Here is a 20,790-nt window from a genome sequence, read left to right as displayed (position 1 = left end):
ACAAAACTGGCATATTTTTTCAATCTGTTCACTATTTCTTTACTCAACGCCACTTCTCGCGAGAGTTTGGGGATGACGTTTACGGAAGTTTACATTCCGCTTGGAAAACGTGCTGCCCATGGCAGCCTGAGTCAAGCCGGTTAGTTGCCAGTTCCCAACAGCGAAGCAGCTTTAAAATGAACTCTGTTTTAATAAACGCGGTCTTGTCCAGCTCTCCTGACTACGGCCTTTTGTTCGAGTCTCTGTCCTGGCCCAGTGACTCATGGCCCGGGACGGAGCGGGTGGAGGCGCTGACAGCTTTCATTGAAGGACTCGGACCACTTCTCTCCGACTCGGACTCGACTCGTTTGTCAGCCACAAATAGAAAATCTGTTAAAAGTAAGATTGAGTCGGTGATTTTGACTCGGTGTCTACCTCTTCTCTCTAAAGTATCAGCCGAAGCTGGAGACATGCGCTGCAGGGAGAGCACCGCTGCTGCCTGCCGACTTGTGAGCGTCTGTGTCCCGCTGTGTGACGAGGCTTTGCCGGGGCAGGTAGCTCTGTCTGTCCTGCCGTCGCTCCAGCTGTCAGAGGAGGACGTGTCCGGTCCGGGACGATTCAGCGTGGAGGTTGCCAGTGAAGTCATGGCTGCTCTTATACCTAAGCTGTCAGCGGATGAACAGATCAGGCTCACCATCCTGACATCTGCCTTGTCCTGCATCAAAACACTGCCTGATGCACTGGTCTCCAAAATCACAGTCAGGCTTCTCTTGACCCTCCTGAACTGCTGCAGCGGTGAGAGGTTGGGAAGCATCCTCAAGTTGATCCTGGATGATCTGTGCGCCTGGCACTGCACTGACCGCACAGCTGTGGTTACAGAGCGGGCACTGCTGTGTTTGACCGCCCTGTCCGACCACCTGCTGAGGCCTCACAGCCCCTCCTCCTCCTCCTCCTCCTGTGATCCTCGTCTGTACCTGCAGTTCTGGATGATGGTTCAGGATGGACTGACGCACAGAGACAGTGTGTCACGCAAGAGGGCGTTGTACCTGCTTAAAAAGTGTGTGGCCCTGTCAGAAGAGGAGGGGGTGGACTGTCCACTCTCTCCATCAGTTGTTGCAGATGAGATCTTGTTCAGATGGGCCCCTAACAGGAGCAAGTTGCTCAGAGAGTTCTGGGAGGATTATGCACTGGTGATGGAGACACTGGAGGAAAACCAGGTAGAATACCTCAACTGTTGGTTGGCTGTTCCAGACGACCGATAAATCAGTTGGCCGAGATTGGCCTACAATAGATTTATCAGAGATATATCAGAGATATATATCAATAATATTTGCGTAAAAAGTCATGGGTCTAACATATTATTTGCTGTTTTCCCATGATAACGAGTGAAATTTAATTTGTTTTCTTCAGATCACGACTTATCTATGTCATCATTATCATGACATGCAGCTTTGTTATGTTGCTTGTCTCTTTTTCCTCAGGTTCATGTCGTCCGGCCAGTTCTTAACAGAATAGACACGTTGATCCAAACAACAGTGAATGACAGTCAAGGTAACATAGAAATGGGCAAATTATTAGGTTTTTTTGTTTGTTTGTTTGTTTTAGTGAATGTTTGGAAAGATTTACTTCGTCTCTACATATTATCAGCAAATTAGGTTTGTATTTCATACATCTCTGGCTCACCTCCTTTATTTTTCCATGAATCAAAAGGGCTAAAGTGATCATGTGGACTATTTCATCAACACATTTTGATTATCTTATCCCGTCACTTGCATTGAAAGTTTTCAGTTAACTTTAAAAAGTCAAAGTCATCCATCCACTGAAAACTTTATTCACTTGAAAATACAATATATATACAGGAGTCTCTACTCTGTCTGTGTTGCAGCTTCAGGTCAAGACCTCTTCCACCCCTCCTGGCTGCTGTGTGTGTACCAGCGGATGTTCCACAGTGAGAATAAATCCTTAATGAGAGAGGGAGTGTGTCATCTGCTCGAGCTGCAGGTCCTGCAGCAGCCAGAGTTTGCTGTGGCCTTTTCTCAGGTACAGGCTGGGACACGCTGTACTGAATGTTATTTTGGCAAAATCACGGATAACTTGTGCATTAAGGTTTGTTCTCCTCTTGCTTTGCTTCTCAGTTTGTCGTTGGCCCTTTTATGGATGTTCTGTCTGAAACGTCGCTCTTCTACAGGTGAGGGTTTAAAATCAACAAGCACATAAATTAAATACTGAAGGAAAGTGTCTTTATTACTCCAGTCCTCGTTACCACATTGTCTGTCCACATGTAGGTCAGTTGGACAGAGTGTAGGAGATTGTCCTGAGCTCGGGGCTAAACTCCAAGTCTTCATGGCCACCTTCTTCAGCAGCCTTCCATCAGAGCATAGAGGTGCAAAAGCCACAGAGAATACATGCTGACAAAGCTCTGACTCACTTCTCATGACTAAAAAAAATACCTGATCATCTCTGACTCCACTGTTGTGATTGTTATTAGGTCGTATGCTGCTGCAGATGATCCAGCAGCTGTGCTCTAAGCACTGGTGTGCAGTACCCCTCCTCTTCCTCTCCCAGGCTCTATCCAAACTCCCGACAAATCCGTTGCTGGGAGTCGAGGGGCTCACTGCTCTCAGGTACCTCATCATGCTCACAGCAGACAGCGTTGTAGCTGGCAATGCTTAATGTGGAAGCTCATTTGAATCTGTGTTGTGTCACAGGGAGGTGCTGCGCTCTACCATGATCACTCATCAAGTCCTGCTGAGAGGTGCTGCTCAGTGCTTCCTGCTAAATAGCTCGCTCCATCTCACAGATGTGGTAAGACACAAATTACGTACATGATACTGAAATAACACCTTACAGTATAATATGATTGATGATGAGTTGATGAACAAAATATTTAGAGAGATTAGCCATTTTGATATTCAAGGACTCATGAAAGTTGAAATAAAGTCCTTCACCAGAAAAGACTGAATGAAGCTTAGTGGGATATTTGCTCAACAACACCACAAACTACTGCATCAAAACTAGACTACGAATTAAAAGCAATACTATGCAGGATGGTTTTAGTTGCTGTTTGTCAACACACCATCCAAATTTGGCCCCACCTTCCCTACTCAACGGGCAAGAGAGCGCGAGGGAGCAGCAGTGGTCGGGTCAGCTGGAGAGTGAATGAAGAGAGGGAGCGGTGTTAGCGAGAACAAAGATGTGAATCAAAGAAATAAATCGGCACTTCCGATGGTTTCAGGGCGGTTACTCAGCCCCACCCTCAGTCGAACAGACACACAGATCTGCACCTACAGAGAGTAGAGGTGAGACAGTGATTTAACTTGGTCACGCTTCTTTTTGTTCCAACCTAACACCCTGCGTGCTGTTATTGACTGCGGGCTACATACCATACTACAAAGGGAAGGATCTCTGCATATACAGACACTGCCACACACTTCTTGCGGGTCATAAGTGATGACTGAGAGCAGTTACTTTTGCATGTGTCTGTACATTATTTTTGGGGTAAAATCCTGCATAGTATACCTATTTAAATGAAAACCTCTGACAGTCTCAACCATACCCAAACACTGAAATCACTCCTTGGATGTATAATCAAAATATCTCATTGCAGAGTGCAGTGACCCTAGATGATGTTTTTAGTTTCCTGATGGATTTTCGTGCAGATGAGTCACTGTGTCGAGGCACACAGATCTGGAATCAGGTACGCTGTATTAAATGCTTCGGTAGAAACCTAAAATATAGGTTAAATTGACATATTGGGGAAGATTTATGACTGATTAATTGCTATCACAAGTCTTTGTGATAACATTGCAGACGTGCGCCTGGCTACTGGACAATGAAGGCAGTTTCAAGCCGATGATTCTGGGTGGAGATGCCTCAAAGAAGGAAACTGTAAGAGGCTATGTTCAAAGCGAGATACAAACCTATCTTCGAGTACCAGCTAGCACAGGTAAGTCTGATGTGACTGTGAGACAGTCCATGTTAAATCTGTAGACACTATCATTTAGGTTACACTTGTAGGAGATTAAGTTGGTGTCCCTGCTCCTCAGGTCACACTGAGAGGTTACCTGACCCTAAAGAGGCTGATAAGTTAGCCAGGGCCATTCTGCTGTGCGTGGACATGGAGAGGAGTCAACTCGGGGCAGAGATCAGTAACACTCTGGAGTCATTACTGTCTCCGCTGCTGGACACCCTGAGCAGAGTCAGCACCAATATCTACTTGCCTGTGCGCAAGAGTGACAAGAGCCTGCAGCTCGTGCTCCGACTGTTCCAGCTTGGGAGAACGCCAAGCTGTCAGCATGCTGGAAAGCAGCAAGGTTTGTAAGGATAACATTGATTCATTGTTATAGCTGTCGGGTCCACCTTTGTGCTTCTGCAGTAGGTGGACTCATGCAGAAGATAATCGTTTTCCCTTTTTTGCTTTTGTCTTAGATTGAGATCTGCTGATTGACTGTGATTTCATATTAAAGACCATATTTATATTCCAGGTTTATTGTTTAATTTAGTATTTTCTTCTAGAACATGTTTACAAGCTTAATGTAGAAAAAAACATGTCAATGCGCCGTTTTAGTGCCTGTCTCTTTAATGTCCTCCTCTGCTTTGATTGGTCAACATTCACAGGCCTGAGCAGGCACTGCCCACTGGGTTTCCACACCCGCTCTACCTGTGTGTTTGTACCCACAGCTGTGCTGGGGCATGGCTAAGGGCATTGACTGTATAGTTGTGACATCACAACCTTAAGGAAGTTAGTAATGTTCGGAATTCTGATCATCATATCATAAATCTTGGTCCTCAGTAAAACTTAACTCCCTTAGTGCTGTGCTTATTAGCTGTCATGCTTAAATGGCTCAAGAGTGTGTTACATTTAACTCTTCTCACTCTGTTTTTTTTTTTTACAGTGGATAACTTGATGGTGGCCATGGAGACGCTCATTTTTAAACTTGTCGATCCAATCCAGGAATTTATCCTGAGGCGGCTCTTTGGGGAGCTGCAGGAGGTAAACAACAAATTCGAACAAGTCACCATCACTCCAGTTAACAGAGATGCCTCTGGTGGCCAGCTCTGATGTGTGCTTGTGATTTTTTTTTATTCCTAAAGTTGTTTGACGTGGAGCGGGCAGAGCTGTATCTGTGTGTCTTGAGGCAGCTGGCGGTCATGTACAGTTCTGCACCACAGCACCGCAGCAAAATGCAGCAGATCTATTTCCCTAAACTCGTCAAGCACAGCCTCAAGGTCCTGCAAGAGCCGAGCCAGCAGGTACAAAAATTCGAGCCTCAGACTTTTGCAGGATTTTATGAATCAGTTTGTTACTTGATTATTCAACACTGATATCTTTTTCATTGCCAGATCCTGTCTGTTGCAAACCAAGTGGCTCGAGCAGTTGCTATGGCATCCCTGGCTATGGTATGTGGTCTTGTGGAGCAGGAAGTGATCGACATGGGATCAGAAACCATTTCTGCCCTGAAATCACTGAATGACTACTTTTACTGTCCAGTATCGTCTTCCTCTCTAGGAAACTTCAATAAACGGCTACAAAGACCACAGACAGTAGATGGTCCAAGGTCAGTACTCAGTGAGCCTTAAAATGTATGGTAAACAAAAACCTGCAGTGATTGAGGAGACATCTAGCTAGAAAAACATGTTCACAATCAAATCATAGCCTGATGAGGTGCGATCATTTCTCTATTTAGTGACGTAGGTGTGCAGGGTCCTCTGCTGCAGGAGTGGGGACGCATTGCTGCCAATTTCATGCGGGACCAGTGGATTTGTCTGAGCTTCCTAATTAAGGCTGTTGGGATTCCCGAGTCTGTAGAGACTTCCAGAGCATCCGAGACTCTCAAGGCCTCGCTCAGCTGCAGCGTTGAGGCCCTGGCTCTGCTGCCGAGTGACCTTGTGCTGCCTGTGCTCACCTTTATGGAGACAGTGGTGCCACAAGTGAGTCCCAATCAATTTAGGTCAGGCATAAAATGAAGAATTCATCACAAATACTAAATTATGTCTGCTTTGGTGATGTTTTGATCCCAGTTGCTACTTTGTGAGGAAGCCCTCTGTGTGGAGGCCGTGACCCTGAGCTGGGAGCTGGTGCAGGGGCTGACCACTAATGCCCATGACTTCTGGCTGGCCCTGAAAGGATTCATCTCCATGGCCTTCCACCATAAACTGCTCGAGCTGACAGCATCTCAGGCTCCGACACTTGTTGCCACCCTGAAGCAGGTGATTAAAATCAGACTGGTTGACCTGAAAAGGAAGGAGATTTTTTACTTTCAACATACATTGTCTATAATGTATGATTATATGTACGTGGTGGTGTTGTGCGATTGTTTTTAGATTGCCACTGAGCTGATGGAGCTGTCGCAGTCAAAGAGCGGAGTGTTTGGTGTGCTGCTTCAACACTGCTGTCAGACGTGGCTGCCCACAGACGGAGGCAGCGGGGACACGGCTGACACCGTGTTCTCTGGTGTTTTCAGCCACGTCAACATCCTCACTGAGGCTTGTGTCTATGGACCAGTGTTCAGGAGAGATCAGCGGTAACTCTAAACAGCATTCCTCAGCTTTGTGCAGGCGTTTCTCACGTTTTTTTCTTACTGTTTTATGTTCTTTCAAAGGCTCATCCTGGATGTCCAAACATATGTGGAGCAACTCGGTGAAGTGTGCGCCGCCAACGTTGCAGTTACGAGGTGAGCTGCACTTGTCTTTGCTGCGGTGACTCTCTGCTTTATGGTTTAATAAATGTGATATAACATAGCGCCACTAGAGGTCTCTGCTGCCGTTCAGATGTTTTCACAGTTGAACTACTGCTTTTATTTTCCAGCGATAACAGGGACGACCAGTTGCCCCGCACATGTGTACTGGCTTTCCTCAGCCGCCTGGATTCATCTAATCTGCAGCATCAAAGACTGATGGAGGAGCTAGTTACGGATTTGTTGAAGAAGGTAAGAGAGGAAAGGAAAAATAATGTTTTTTATGGTCAGCTCCACACACAACTCTTCAAACAAATTTATATATTTTTTAAATTATGGTCAGTTTGTCTGTAATCATTAACTTGAACATAAATTTGAAAAACAAAATCCCAATATGATCATGTGATCATGCCAGGATCAGTTTTTAAGGTTTGTGTCTCATGTATCTTAAACAGCTAACAGATATGTTAATAATGACATTTCATATAGAATCCTAAAAGTTATTGAAAATGCTCCTTTAATGTTCTGATCCCCGATTTTTAAGATGAGTCAGGCTCTGATTTGAAAGCAGTATATAATTTGTTTGTACTATGTTTATGTGTGGCAACAGATGCTTGTTTTGCTTTGTGATGTTCTGAATTACACTGTGCATAATGGTGCATTTTTCATTAAAACAATTAGCAGAGCATCAGTTACAGCTAATTAAACAATGTTCAACACAATTTGTCATTATCTCCTTCCACCCCCCCGCTGCTCCCTCCCGTCTCTCCAGGATAATGACATATCAAAGTCAAAAGTGCGTCACTATAGCAACTCCCTGCAACATCGCGTCAAAAACAGAGTCTGGCAAACGCTGCTGCTGTTGCTGCCCAAACTCAGAGAGGTAAGAAAATTACTTCACGAACGCACAGGAAATAAACACTCGGAAAGCAACTGTGTGTGTTTCCGTGCGTGTGTGTGTGCAGGAGTTTGTCACCTCTATGGTGAGCCGTGTGTTTGAAGCTGGGTTCTGCAGTAACCAGGCCTCTGTCAAGTACCTGATCGAGTGGATGATGATTCTGATCCTCGTCCGCTACCCGCAACACATGGACAGCTTCTGGGCCTGTTTCAGCATGGTGGGCTCCCACTCTGGACACATGTCTATTAGAAAATGCTATACTATGAGTGAAACAGTTCAGTTATTGACCAGTTTATATGTTTTCTGTCCAGGATCATGAAAAGACAAAGACAAGCAGCTGCACCTTCCTGTCAGTGCTGGTACATATCAGTGTCATCCTTCCTAATCTTAAGGATGAGGTAATACCTTTGATGTTTTCTCTCCCCTCAAACACTCTGTCTTCGATTGTCTCTCCGTACCTGCAAGACCTTTTTTCCTCCCTGTGTGTTTTTTTAAGGCACTGCAGTTGCGTACAGCGTTGGACATCATCCTGCAGTGGTGTTTCAACCACAACTTCAGCGTGCGTCTGTATGCCTTACTGGCCCTGAAGAGGGTGTGGAGCCTGGCTGAAGTGCGGGCAGGAGAAGGGGCCGCTGGTTTGGGAGAGCTGTCCACTGTGATCAAGGCCTGTCTGAACCAGGCGGAGGCCATGCAGAGCACTGGGTGAGAGCAGCACCGCTACAAGAATTGTAAAAAGTTAGTTGTGGTATGTTTAATGCATTTATTTGACTTTTTCCTGCTGACTCACTGTTTAGAAATGCCAACAAGAACTGGATAAGGATTCAGGAGCACTTTTTCTTTGGTGCCTTTCATCCAATCAGGGACTACAGTGTTGAGGTTTGTTAATATGTTTCTACTAAACAGATATAACCTCCAAAAATACATTAACACTGTCTGATAGCATACTTATGATGGCATTTTTATTCCCCAGACCATATTCTACACTTTTCCCAGCCTGTCAGAAGTGGCTGATGATGAGTGGATTCCACCCTGGAAGTTTGAGAAACTTTCATGTTTCTCTGAGAGTCCTTCTTGTCCTCTGAGAAATCCGTCTCCAGACCTGAGGCAGCTCCAGCCCGGAGACTGGATCCAGCAAGACAAAGGTACAGTAACGCCTCTCACCTGCAGTGGGACAGCTTAATACTACATACTGTAACGTCAGCTCATCTCAGTTTGGGTGGTTATGCTGTCATATCTTCCAGGTGAGCAGAATAAGGAGGACCGCTGGGCCGAGGTGCAGAAGAAGATCACTCCCTGGAGGTTGGGGATCCAGGAGCAGGAGCCTGAACTTCAGCTGGTTCCACAGCAGAGGGCCGCTCGACTGGGCAAACTGCACGGCGCCCTGCTGGTGGTAGCCTCGCTTATTGACAAGCCCACCAATTTAGGAGGTTGGGAGCAGCGCAACAAATAACATGACTAGACAAATTATTTAACATTTTTTTCACACTTCTTAGGCCATATTCAGACCAAATCAGGCGTTGCAGCAATTAGCGCAGTGTGGGAGGACACAGCTGAGAGAGTATCAACGTTTTGTCAATGACCTTCCCCTGGATAGCACCCAGTTTCCGGCTCTCGGCTTGAGAGCAGCAACACTTCCAAATGTCCTTTTTCAATGAGGAACAATTTTGCTGAGTATTTCTCTTCCCCTGCTGTTGCAGTCACCTGGCAGCATGATGTTGTTTGAAGCACCAAGCTATAGAATAGAAACTGGGAGCAATTATGCAGACCTCTGGAAGCCTAACTTTCCTTTTTTGGCCCACGTGACTGTACCCTGACACCGAACATGTCCTGTCAACCAGCGCTTGTAAGAAAATCTGAAACCTGTAAGATCGCCATCTTATGTGATTTGTTCCTTTTCGTCACACTCAAAATGAATGTCAGGGCTGGCATTTTCGCCACAACACCTGATTTGGTCTGAATGAGCCCTTAGTCAGTTAATAATCGTGAAATGTCAGTTAATTATTCCTCAATTTATGTAACCAACACTACAGGTTTTTGTTTGGTTTCACAATGATTATCTGGGCAAAGAGGTCAAACACAGCTGCCACTGAAACAAATCACTTGAGGTCTCTTATCAGAGTTTAGACAGGGAATGCCCTGCTTTCACCGCAGACACTCTGTGTGCTCCCATGCTTTTGTCTCAAATGATAAGAGGCGGAATCAATCAGAATTTGTTTATAGAGGAAAAGATCCATTTTGAAAACCAATATTGAAACTGGATGATGTAAGAAAAGAGCATTAACCGTTCTGTAAATGTTTTATTTGAAATTTATGCTGAGTCACGACAGCCACTGATTGTGTTTTCAATGTCATGGAGCATTTTTTTAAACCTCATTTTGACATCAGGGCAATTAAAAGATCATATTTAAATCAATTTAACTTTTAGGCTTTGTCCATATTGGTTTGTTTGTTTGTTGTTGCAGGTCTGTGCAGGACCTGTGAGATCTTTGGTGCCAGCGCTCTGGTTCTGGACAGCCTCCGCCATGTCAGTGACAAACACTTTCAGTCCCTGAGCGTCTCGTCTGAGCTGTGGCTTCCTCTGTTAGAGGTAAAAAAAAAACTATTCATAGCATCGACAGGATGTCTACTCTGTCATGAAGAGAGCTATTTCCAGTGGGCTTGTACCCTGAGAAATGTGGGATTTGTGACTCGGCCAGTTTCGGATTAAAAAGATCTCAGTCAAGAGCAGCAGACATAACGGTTGGATACCGAAGCCAATACAGCACCAAGCTGTTATTCTCCTAATGGCTTTCTGTGCTGCTGTGGCCAAGAAAACTTTAAAGAGCGCTGTCAACGTCTTTGAGTTCCAAGAAAATAACTTTTCTATTTGATGGTTTCCTTAACTAAATTAACTTATTGTGAAGCACGCCTTGGCGGTGATTTAAAAAAATTCTTATTGATTTGAAAGAGGTACACTTGTGGAGCAGACTCCTCAGACTCATTGACTCATTCCACTTGGGCTTCATGCAAGGTCCCTCTTTATTCCTCAGTTTAGAGATATCTGCTTCTAGTAAAATAACTGTAGAGATGGAAAGGGCAAGACACAAAACCCAAGGTTAGAAAATGAATCAAAATCTTTAAAACATTTGTGATTTCCATACATCTATTGTTTCTCACTGTGTGGCTACTTATACATGTATAATGTCTAGAACTGTGTTTTTACATTTCTGATTATTGACTTTTCTGCATTGAATTATTCCAAGAGAGAATCATGACGTATCTAAGAACCAATTTTTTCCCCCAACCCCAGGTGAAGCCAATGGAGCTCACTGACTTCCTGCAGCTAAAGAAGAGTGAAGGCTACTGTATTGTCGGAGTGGAGCAGACAGCCAACAGTCAGAGCCTCCAGGACTTCAAGTTCCCCGAGAAGACCCTGCTTCTTCTGGGGTATGACGGCATAAAAAAACTCTGTATAACAGTCAAAGCACAGACAAGTCCTTTTTCAATCAGTACACTAACCTACACACAACCAGTTCTGCATAAATGGATGCAAGCTTTTGTCCTCCCTCTCACGTAAATAGAGGTGTGAGCTGACGAGGATATTAAATGTTATCTCACCGGTTTAGTGTGTTACCCTGCGGGGCCTCCGCCTTTCCTCTCCATGGTGTACCTGTCGGGGCATGCTGGCCTGTAATTGGCTCTCCCTGAGGAGGAACGCACAGGAAATAAATTACACAGGCAGTGTGATGACAGCAGCAGAAAAACTCTAACCTTCGTCTAGTGGAGTTTGAGTCCTGATGCTGCCCTGTGGCTTCCATCAGTCAGGTCAACAGCACGCAGAACGTCCTTTTGTTGAACCGATTGCAGCTACTCAGAACTGAAATCGCAAGAGTGTGCAGTTTGCAGCGGTAGTTGTGTGATTCACTCACCTCACTGAACTGCAGTTGTGCGGCTGGCCTAGCAGAGAGAGAAATTAATATTTATCGTGTTGTCTGTGTAGGTGTCCTGTTTTGTTTTAGCCCGTTCAGTCACAGAGGTGTGAGCAGCGCTGCTGGCTTAAACACCGGGTGTGTGTGAGCTGATTCTCGAGCGCTTTCACAGCTGCACAGCACTGCACAGCGCTGCACAGCGCGGCCCGGCTCTAATCTCTCATCAGGTTGCCATTATCTCAGCCAGTTGCACTCAAGATAAGTGTAGCTCATCAAATCATGCTTCCTTACTGTGCGCCACCCTCCGTGGACTCATTGACTGCCGAGCTCATTACCTCTTTATGTTTGCATTGCGTGGCCCATATTGCTGGATCTCACTATATACTCAGTTGATTACAGCGTGAATTGCTCTCGGATTTAAGATCATGAGTCAACTGTGTAAAACGCGTATTCCTCATAATGGTAAGGACTTGAGAAAATGAAGGATTAACGTGGCTGCTCATGGTGAGGGTTCTAAAATTAAATCAGCTGGATAGCATCATTAAGCCAAATGAAAGCGGAAATTAAAAACATCAAGTGACAAAAAATGTTAATTGTGGTATATTTGATGAGATGGTGATTAGTCTAGGATTAGACATAAAATCAGATCTGGTGTTATATGTCAGATATTTCAGTTGCCTTATTGCTGACATGCTGCAGGTTCCAATGTAAACCCTGCAGAGGAATTTATTTTTCTCACATTTTAAATACATTTCAATAATTGTTTCTATAAATTAACACATTTACAGTATGATATCCCAAATCTAATGGCCGATTATCGGCCTGGCAGGTTATCGGAGAGATATTCAGCATTTCTCTGATTATTGGTACCAGTGTTTTAAACAATAAAGCATATTTTCTAAATTCTGTATCAGCACCAGATGACTTAGCTCTTTGTGGCTTCATTAACAAATACTGGGCACCAAACATGAAGAAACCAGACATTAATGTGTATTTGATGCTAAACTTTTCCAACTTTCTCTTCTTTTACAGCAATGAACGAGAAGGTATTCCTGCCAACTTGCTCCAGATGTTTGACGTGTGCGTGGAGATCCCCCAGCAAGGGGTCATCCGGTCGCTCAACGTGCACGTGAGCGCCGCCCTGCTGATTTGGGAATACACACGTCAACACCTCACCTCTGGTTCATCTGAGGTCGACTCGAAGTGCAGCTGAAGCAGAGTCCGGCGGTGCAGCCCTTTGGACAAGACATCTGACCTGCAGACGCTGGCCTTCGATGCTTCCCGTCTGGCAGCGAGTGTGAAACGCCTCTTCGGGGACTGAATTAAAATGTCAGCGACTGAACGTGAAGATGATGCTCCATTCAGTCGATGTCGGGACCTTTTAAGGATATTCATGCTCTGTCTGTTCAGGTCAGCTGTCGTCAGTGCTGCTCTTGTGCCTTAATGAGAGTCATGAATAGAGATGGGCTGTGGTTATTACATCTAAATATTCCACTGGGCATGCTGTTATATTAATGGAGGCAATCTCTGTGTTGGCAGCGCAGAAGCATACATGGAAATGTTCCCCTTTGAGGAGAAGGTGGCTTGTTTATGTGAGCCATTAGTTTTTGTCTCAGCGCACCAGAGCTGGACCGTAATATCCATAACCATAATACTATTATACATAATATTTAAAAGCTGCTTTTGTTTATAGACATCTCCTGCGTTCTCATTGTTTTTATGACAGTTTGGCATTTTGAATTGTAATTTTTTATATTGTTGATAAATAAATAAAACTTTCAAATATCCATTTTATTTACATGTGGTTGTTTTTATTCATTGTGGTTGCACGGGGAGCACTGAAGGGGTTAAATAAGGTGCACTGGGTGCTCATGCATCCTCCTCCCTCCCATTAAAAGAGTATGGGAGGTGGTTCACCTGGAGACCGTCCGACCAGAGAGGGAGCAGATGGAGCACGTTTAATCACGCTCGTTTCTTTTTCCGTGTCTCATCATGTGAGGATAGCAGTTGTCTGAGGGGGAGATGGATGACCAGGGTGGCTCCTGGTCAGCTCTGCAGGCGGCAGCGGCGGTCAACGCGAGCTGGACGCAGGGCGCAGGGCCAGGCATGTCTCGGCGGGCTCAGCTGGTCCTGGAGATCCTCATGGTGCTGATGTGTCTGGGTGCAGTGACAGGTACACACTTACCTGTTTAATATTTTTAAACATCAATACAAATCTGACTTGTTCTAATGTTAATTCCTGCTGTCTACCGCTTAAAATTGTGTGATAAGAAGAGCATGTCCACACAGTTAAGCAATAAACACATCAATTCTGCATTTTATTTCCCTGTCTGCCACTTCAGTGATATCACACCAATAAAATAGTGATGCAATACATTTTTATAGCTGCACAAATGGAAAATTCTTAATTTGCTCTCATAAAACACCCTTTCTAAATGGTTTGTAACCAATGGCTTCATTGTTTGTTATAATATTATTTGTTATAATAAATCATTTATTAATGTTGTAATTATGAGTCATAATGCATTGATAAGAACAATTTTCACCAGGTTGTGAATTATCCCTTTGCCTGGTGTTTATCCTCCTCCAGTTTGACTTTTGCAGTGTCATTTTTAGTTCGTCATAGAGACCATTTGACCTGGAAAAGCACCACAAAGCATCTGGACCAAAAATTGTTAATGAACAAACAATTAACATAGCTGTAGAGAAAAGTGAAATGAAACAGTTTATTTGACATTTGGGGCTACATGGTTTATCTGAATGTCAGACCTATTTCTATATTCATGCCATCAAACTTGATGAGTAATTAAGAAGTCAGGAAGTCATGACATTTTATAATTGACTATGATAACAGTTGTAAATGCCAAATTTATGGCTTGTATAACCATGAACCCTTATTAATTATTAGAAGAAAAAAATAGTCAACTCAAGGTCTTTATTTCAGTGCACAACAATTAGGGTGAAGCAGTTGCTGGCAATGAAATCCCTTTAACCACACTCATACAGTGTATATTAAAAGAAAAACATGCAAGTAAAGTAGGACTGAGTAAAAGAAAATCTAAATCTAAATGTATAAATTACAATATAGATATGTTTTTTTCAGTAATGCAATACATTTGTAGGCTGAATGAGAACCAGTTATCAACAGGGAAGGATAGGATGTAAACAGGCAGAAAAGATAGTTGTTAAATAATAAAAATGTGTGCTTTGATCATCTAGTGATTTCTGGTCATGGCATGATTATCTGCATTATATTTTGGATGAACTGACCCTCTAATTTGATTTATTTAACAAAAGCTACATGCACGACTGCTTAATAAGTTAACAAACATGGGCTCAGCATTCTGCAATTTCAACATCTCAAAATAGAAGTTGCGGTTATGCTTGTCTCCTTGACAAGGATTTTTGTCTTTATTGCCACGTTACACAAGGAAAGCATTGTTATGATCTATAATCCAACCAGTTCGACCTCTGTGTGTGTTTCTGCGTAGGTAATATTCTTGTCATTGTCATTGTGGCTGCGACAAAGACTTTCCACTCGGTGACGTCAGTGCTGATCATGAACCTGGCCATCAGTGACCTCCTGGTGGGAGTCGGAGTGATGCCTTTTGTCGCTCTCTCCGTCATGAACCGTGGATGGGTGGATTTTACTGTACGTCACCTCTCTCCGTGTGACATCTGAATTGACCTAAAGCAGACCTCTTATGTGATAACACTTATTTTCCATTGAGATTGTGTCTCTCTCCTGTCTCACAGGACCTCTGTTTATACGTGGGTTACACCTCCTCTGTGTACTGCACAGCCTCTGTCCTGACATTAGCTGCTATCGCCCTCGACCGCTACCACTCCATCATGGACTGCCTGCGCTATAGCTCCCGCTGCACACTGTGGAGGACCTGTGCTGTGGTCCTGTGGATCTGGCTGCAGGCTCTGGTCACCAGTTGCCCTCCCCTTCTGGGCTGGAGCTCTGTCAGCTATGTGTCTCCCATGTACAGCTGTGCAGTAAACTGGGCCAGCAGTCCCAGCTACACTGCCTTCATGGCTGCTCTCTCCTACCTCATACCGGCAGTGGTCATCCTCTTCTGCTATGTGAACATTGTAAAGGTGGCCCGCAGCCATGCCAGGAGGATCCACACATTGGAGGACTCTGTCCAGCGCAGCAGGAGTTCAAACTCATCCCTCGCTCAGAGTGATTCGTCTCACCAGCACTGTGGGAGCCTGCAGGGTCCCTCGAGGCTGATCTATCATGTAAGTGGACGGTTTGTGTCTGAGGTCAGCAGAGAAGAAGGAAGTTATACCAGCCCTGCTCTCCCTGATTCTACCACAGAGCAGAATAATCCTTCATCCAGGCGTTTGCTCTCCTTCCTGGCCCAGAGCACCTCCCAGCCTCCCTTGCAGAACTCCCAGCAGCATAATCATGGAGTGGTACGTCTCTTCCTGGTCATTGCAGCCTTCTTCCTCTGCTGGACTCCTTACATAGGCGTGGCACTGCTTCAGGCCACAGAAACTGCAATCTCAGGCCAATCCAGCCTCGTCCCACCCTCTGCAGTCACCTTCTCGTACTGGCTGGTGTTGCTGAACTCTGACATCAATCCGCTGCTGTACGCTCTGCTCAGCAAGCGTTTCCAGGGCGCTCTCCAGGGACTGAGGCAGAAAATAAGAGCACGTCTGGGGAGCGTGGTGGGCAGGGGAGAGGAGGTGAGGGCGGAGGGAGAGGACGGCAGGACCAGCGACCCCTGCACTCTGACCGCCACCCATCCTAGTCCACCCTCCAGTTCTGAGACTTCACCCTGTGATGACAGCAAGTATTCCTCCTCCATTTTTACTGTAAGCACTGACTTCAAACATAACTCAGAGGAACATCTATGCAAAGTTTGTCACCATGAAAATAACTCAGCGTGGGAAGATGCTGGTGGTGACAGGAGGGTGGACTGCCTGCATGTCCCCTCTCGGCCACAAGAGGGCAGCAGACTACCTTTCTCTGCTCTCACCAAGGAGCGCCAGGCCACTTTCTTCTACGGCCAGATAACAGTGACAGTGGAGCATGATGTTTGTTAGTCTGATTTCTGCAGAAAAACTCACCTTTGGCCATTCAGACTGGACTGCATGCATTGTTTTGGTTTGTCCAACCAACAGTCCAAAAGTACTGTACTTTAATACAAATTTGAGGTACTTTACTTGAGTATTTTCATTTTATCATTCTCATTATCATTTTATTGCTCCACTCTGCTACATCCCAGAAGAAAATATTGCACTTTTGACTCCACTACATTTGTCTGACAGCCTTAGTTACCAGTTTCTTTGCAGATTACAATCTGTCATACCCTTCCTATCCGGTATAAAAACATGTATCTCTCAACTTTCATCAAAGGAGTTGAGAAAATTCTCCTGCTTCTTATGCTAAATAAACTATTTTAAAATCCTCTTGGATTAGCTGGAAAATGCAGTGTCACAAAGCTGAAATCAGACTGCTTTTTTGAGCTCGTGAAAAGTTGAATTTTTAGAGATACGTTGTTCTCAGGAAAGCAATGCTTCAACCATATGAAAATATACAACAGTAACACTGACATGGATTGTTTTTCTGCATAGTACGTACTTTTACTTTTGATACTTTAAGTAAATTTTGCTAATAAAACTTGAGTGAGCTTTTGAATGACTTTTACTTGTAGTGGATTGTGTTGTGTTATTAGTAATTTTACTGAAGTAAATTATCTTAATGTCTCCCACCACTGTAGAAACTTTTACTTTAATATCATAGAAGCAAATATTCAGATTTGTGAAGATTCTGAGTAAAACCTGATGAATTTACTGAAGAATTTTCTGTTCTCTCTGATTGATTAATCAATCATTTCAGCTGTCCAAATAACATGACATATTCAAATGTCTTGTCTTGTCAGACCAGCATGTCAAAATGTTCAGTTTACTCTCATATAAGACAAAGATAAGCTGCAGATCGTCATATATAAGATGCTGAAACCAGCAAATGTTTGCATTTCTCTTCAAATCTGACTAAAAGGATTTGAAGATTATCCAAAAGGCAAATTCATTTAATAACGATCGATCAATCAACTAATGTTGTCTGTGGCCATTTCCAGTTATGAGTAATTGCAAAGCAAACAAAGGAAAAAACAAACTTGGACAAAGAAATGTATTGAAAAGAAATCTTTTATATAGTACATGTGATTACACTTGAAGACACCCAACAGTAGATCTAACAAACCCATCGTTTATTCACGCTCTAAATATTTCCACCTCAAATGTGATAATCATATGTTGCATCTCAGTGTAAAAATCATCATTCCTTACAAAGGTTTACATTTATGTCTAGCAATAATTCCAGAGGAATACAATATTATTATTTATTGTCATAGAGAATGACAATGGGAAACAGTGCTATTGTACTCTATTGCAAAACAAAGAAAAGGCAGTGAAGTGGACTTTGTCAGCTGTATCTGCTCATACAGTATGTGCATGCTCGTCCTGCAGAAGTCACTCACTGTCCCCTCGAGGTTAGTAAGCAACCAAATGCAAAAATATAAAAAAGTCCTGTACGATGCGTCGAGAGTTTGTTCCAAAAAAATGCAACTCGGTCAGATGAGTACAAGAAGGATAGTAATAAAGAGTCTCTCTGCAGCAGTCTGTGGTGGCACTGTAAAAAACAGATAGCACGTAGCGAGCGTGTGTGGTCGAGTGATGTTCATACATTCACAACAAGGCAGAGTTTCCACCAGTCGCTTCACGAAGGCGTGCGCCTCTTTTGCTCTTGGGTTCGTCTCGGTTGTTAACTTGCCTCAGAAATGTGATTCATGAAAAACAGACATAGAATTTTTTTTTTGTTTTTTTGGACATTGAGCAGAGGTGGAAAAATGTGAGCCATTCTCATGTGTCGACACACCTCCCCTCCCGCCACAGTGAGACAGTTTTCATCCACTGTCTGTCACGTTCTCCAGGAAAAGAATAAAAGATTTTTGCCGCAGATTAGTTTGTGTGCATATGAGTCTAGGACGTTAAATGTGAGAAGAATTCAAAGGGAGGCTCAGTGATAGCTATGGTTAAAGGGGTAGTTCAAAGTTTTCACGAAGCCTGTCTGGAATATTATAAGCTGTTAGTGCTTTTAGTCAATCCAAAGACAGGGGCGCCTGAAGCGTTCATTGCAAAAAAAAAGAATAGGCTACGTCATAGTTTGAACAGCCAATTTGATATATAATGACAACAGCTGTAAATACATGTTTTTCCTGTATTGCTTGATTAATAACATTTTATTTGTTGCTAGGCAACAGAAAATGTGAGGCAAGTGCACTGTAGATACACTGAAAGCACTCACTCACACTGTTTTACAAATATATCTCATGCATTGAAAACACCCCATTTACACCTGGTATTAAAATGTCACTTTATCCTGAAAAAAACTAATCTTTCCTTTGGGTTTACACCTGGTACTTTTATTTCGGCTCTTGTAGTCCTCACTTAGATCAGATCTCTGTCCTTCAGAGCAAAACCTGTGCATATGAAATGCGAAGTGGTGCAAATCAGCACCAGATCCCCTTAAAAAAATACTGATTTTTGTGAGTTTTTGAGTCGGGGGAAACTTTTAACCTTTGTAAATTGCTGTGCACAACAAACTCTGAATTATGTATCCCCTCTTGTAAATTCGGCAGATGTAATACTACTAACTGTGTCAGTACAGGCCTGTAGGCTACTCTGTGATTTGATAAATAATATGCCTTACAAACAGCAGATCAGCTGCAACACACACTATCAAACACGATGTTATTTCTAACTCTATATCATTCACTTTACACTGGTAATACTTTAATTTTTCCACACAGTTCCGTTGAATAATGCATCTTTCGTGGCACAGAATAGATCAGTAGTTCCCGCTTAGTCACACTCTGAATTTGAGTAAACCAAACTATATTTTGCGTTGGCTAAAAAAATATCCATACTAATGTTATGTTGTGTGCGGATGCCAGCACACATTTTTGAACATATTGCGAGCCACATGGATAACATGTCTGGAAACAGATCATTTTAATACCACTTGTAAATGGGGTCAGAGATACTGGTGTAAGATCTTCCGTGACTACACTCTGGGCCTGAGCAATGGGTTTCAGCATCGAAAGACTGGGAGTTCAGCCCGAGGAAAGCACATAACCACAGGGGGCCAGGATGAACACAGTGAGGCGTTGTGAAAGCTTCTTCAGCTCAGATTGATCCTCAGATGTCCAGACAGGTCCCCTCACACCAGATGAGCCCACTGGGTCCACAGCTCGAGGACATCCAAGGTGTGAAACACAGCTATGTACAGTGCATGAAAGGCAGGTATTTGTCATTAAGTTTACACCTGAGGGACGCCGCTGCGGGCCTCCCTTTTTGTTTTCAGGCATTCAGCATTTTAGGCATTCTTCTTTGGATCTTAAAGGTGTATAAATGTGTACATGTTAAAGACAAAGTCCACAATGTGTTTGGCCTGCCTTGGAAAGTGTTTGTCTTATTTCTCAGAGCTGAAAAATATCAGGCAAGTTGGCAAGTTGCTCCCAGGCGCAAGGACGTAGTGAAATGGAATGATTAAGAGGTACAGCAAAAATTAAAACATGACTCAATCAGTTATACCTGATCATTTTTTGGGGTAAGAAGGATTACAATTGATATGAGTCCATGCACCAACTCAGATAACTCCTGAGTGGAATGGACGCCAAATGGATGATACACAGTCTTTGCCTCCTGCATCCCCCCTTAGGTCAAAATGTTACTGATCAGAGGGCAGAGGGCAGGTCACATGTCCCGACATAAACACTAACCGGTGTTAATATGTCTCCCTCCCTGTGTCTGTCTGTCTGTATGTATGTGTGTGTTTGCATGGTCATATTTCATGGCATCAATGTGCAAATGTTGACATGGAGGTCCTGGTTCTCCCTCTCCAGTTGAGGCCTGTGGTGGCGCCTGCCTCCGCGCTGCTCTCGGCTGGCTCGTCACGTTTGCGCAGCCTCGTGCTGAGCTGGATAATGCACTGGTCCCAGTCCTCAGGTAACAGCAGCATGAGGAACCCCAGGCAGATGATGAACACAGCGATGAGGCGCACTGTGTTGAAGTGGATTTCGCATGTGTAGAGGTCCACCACTGTAAAATTATGAAAATGAAAACAATCAATATGCAAAGTGGCAGGTAAATCACAGTGCATCATCACAAATTATACAATGAGACGGAAACCAATTTGAAATTTAAATTCTGCACTCCATCAAATATAGATGGCAACTTTGGGAGAGATTTCAGTGCCATCAAATATTAAATGGTGACCAAATTTAAAAAGTTAGTTCTGGGAGGAAAG

The 20,790-nt window shown here is 43.8% G+C and overlaps 3 protein-coding genes across 5 annotated transcripts in view; 2 read left to right on the top strand and 1 right to left on the bottom strand.

The window, feature by feature from the left end:
* The first annotated feature begins 23 nt into the window (after positions 1 to 23).
* Positions 24 to 13,249, top strand: tarbp1 (TAR (HIV-1) RNA binding protein 1). Its single transcript, XM_084375108.1, has 28 exons — positions 24 to 1,196; positions 1,461 to 1,530; positions 1,865 to 2,019; positions 2,115 to 2,167; positions 2,265 to 2,362; positions 2,468 to 2,603; positions 2,688 to 2,784; positions 3,587 to 3,676; positions 3,790 to 3,925; positions 4,026 to 4,292; positions 4,875 to 4,972; positions 5,074 to 5,232; positions 5,323 to 5,537; positions 5,667 to 5,910; positions 6,001 to 6,189; positions 6,304 to 6,503; positions 6,582 to 6,653; positions 6,788 to 6,908; positions 7,429 to 7,539; positions 7,622 to 7,771; positions 7,866 to 7,952; positions 8,051 to 8,256; positions 8,349 to 8,430; positions 8,525 to 8,696; positions 8,796 to 8,981; positions 10,017 to 10,141; positions 10,844 to 10,980; positions 12,495 to 13,249. The coding sequence occupies exons 1-28, from the start codon at positions 177 to 179 to the stop codon at positions 12,673 to 12,675; spliced, it is 4,857 nt and encodes a 1,618-aa protein (XP_084231234.1). The 5' UTR covers positions 24 to 176; the 3' UTR covers positions 12,676 to 13,249.
* A 168-nt stretch (positions 13,250 to 13,417) lies between these two features.
* On the top strand, positions 13,418 to 17,165 carry LOC311270337 (5-hydroxytryptamine receptor 1D). Its single transcript, XM_084375146.1, has 3 exons — positions 13,418 to 13,635; positions 14,954 to 15,114; positions 15,219 to 17,165. The coding sequence occupies exons 1-3, from the start codon at positions 13,485 to 13,487 to the stop codon at positions 16,518 to 16,520; spliced, it is 1,614 nt and encodes a 537-aa protein (XP_084231272.1). The 5' UTR covers positions 13,418 to 13,484; the 3' UTR covers positions 16,521 to 17,165.
* A 444-nt stretch (positions 17,166 to 17,609) lies between these two features.
* slc35f3b (solute carrier family 35 member F3b) overlaps positions 17,610 to 20,790 on the bottom strand; it is a 59,365-nt gene continuing 56,184 nt past the window's right edge. For all 3 annotated transcript variants that reach the window (XM_084375679.1, XM_084375680.1, XM_084375681.1), the window contains one exon: positions 17,610 to 20,582. In XM_084375679.1, coding sequence (XP_084231805.1) covers positions 20,341 to 20,582 — 242 coding nt within the window. In that variant the 3' untranslated portion in view covers positions 17,610 to 20,340. The remainder of the gene's footprint in view (positions 20,583 to 20,790) is intronic.

The sequence above is a fragment of the Pagrus pagrus genome, assembly GCF_965226575.1.
Source record: "Pagrus pagrus genome assembly, chromosome: 15".
Classification (NCBI taxonomy): domain Eukaryota; kingdom Metazoa; phylum Chordata; class Actinopteri; order Spariformes; family Sparidae; genus Pagrus; species Pagrus pagrus.
This window is presented reverse-complemented; position numbering and strand designations above follow the sequence as displayed.

What these genes read in the sequence shown, in the direction of transcription:
- tarbp1 (XM_084375108.1), top strand. Translation starts at nt 177, where the DNA reads ATGAACTCTGTTTTAATAAACGCGGTCTTGTCCAGCTCTCCTGACTAC. An exon ending in GCCAACGTTGCAGTTACGAG is followed by an intron (nt 6,654 to 6,787) that starts GTGAGCTGCACT and finishes TTTATTTTCCAG; the next exon opens with CGATAACAGGGACGACCAGT. An exon ending in TCAGGGACTACAGTGTTGAG is followed by an intron (nt 8,431 to 8,524) that starts GTTTGTTAATAT and finishes TTTATTCCCCAG; the next exon opens with ACCATATTCTACACTTTTCC.
- LOC311270337 (XM_084375146.1), top strand. Translation starts at nt 13,485, where the DNA reads ATGGATGACCAGGGTGGCTCCTGGTCAGCTCTGCAGGCGGCAGCGGCG. An exon ending in GTGTCTGGGTGCAGTGACAG is followed by an intron (nt 13,636 to 14,953) that starts GTACACACTTAC and finishes GTTTCTGCGTAG; the next exon opens with GTAATATTCTTGTCATTGTC. An exon ending in GTGGATGGGTGGATTTTACT is followed by an intron (nt 15,115 to 15,218) that starts GTACGTCACCTC and finishes CCTGTCTCACAG; the next exon opens with GACCTCTGTTTATACGTGGG.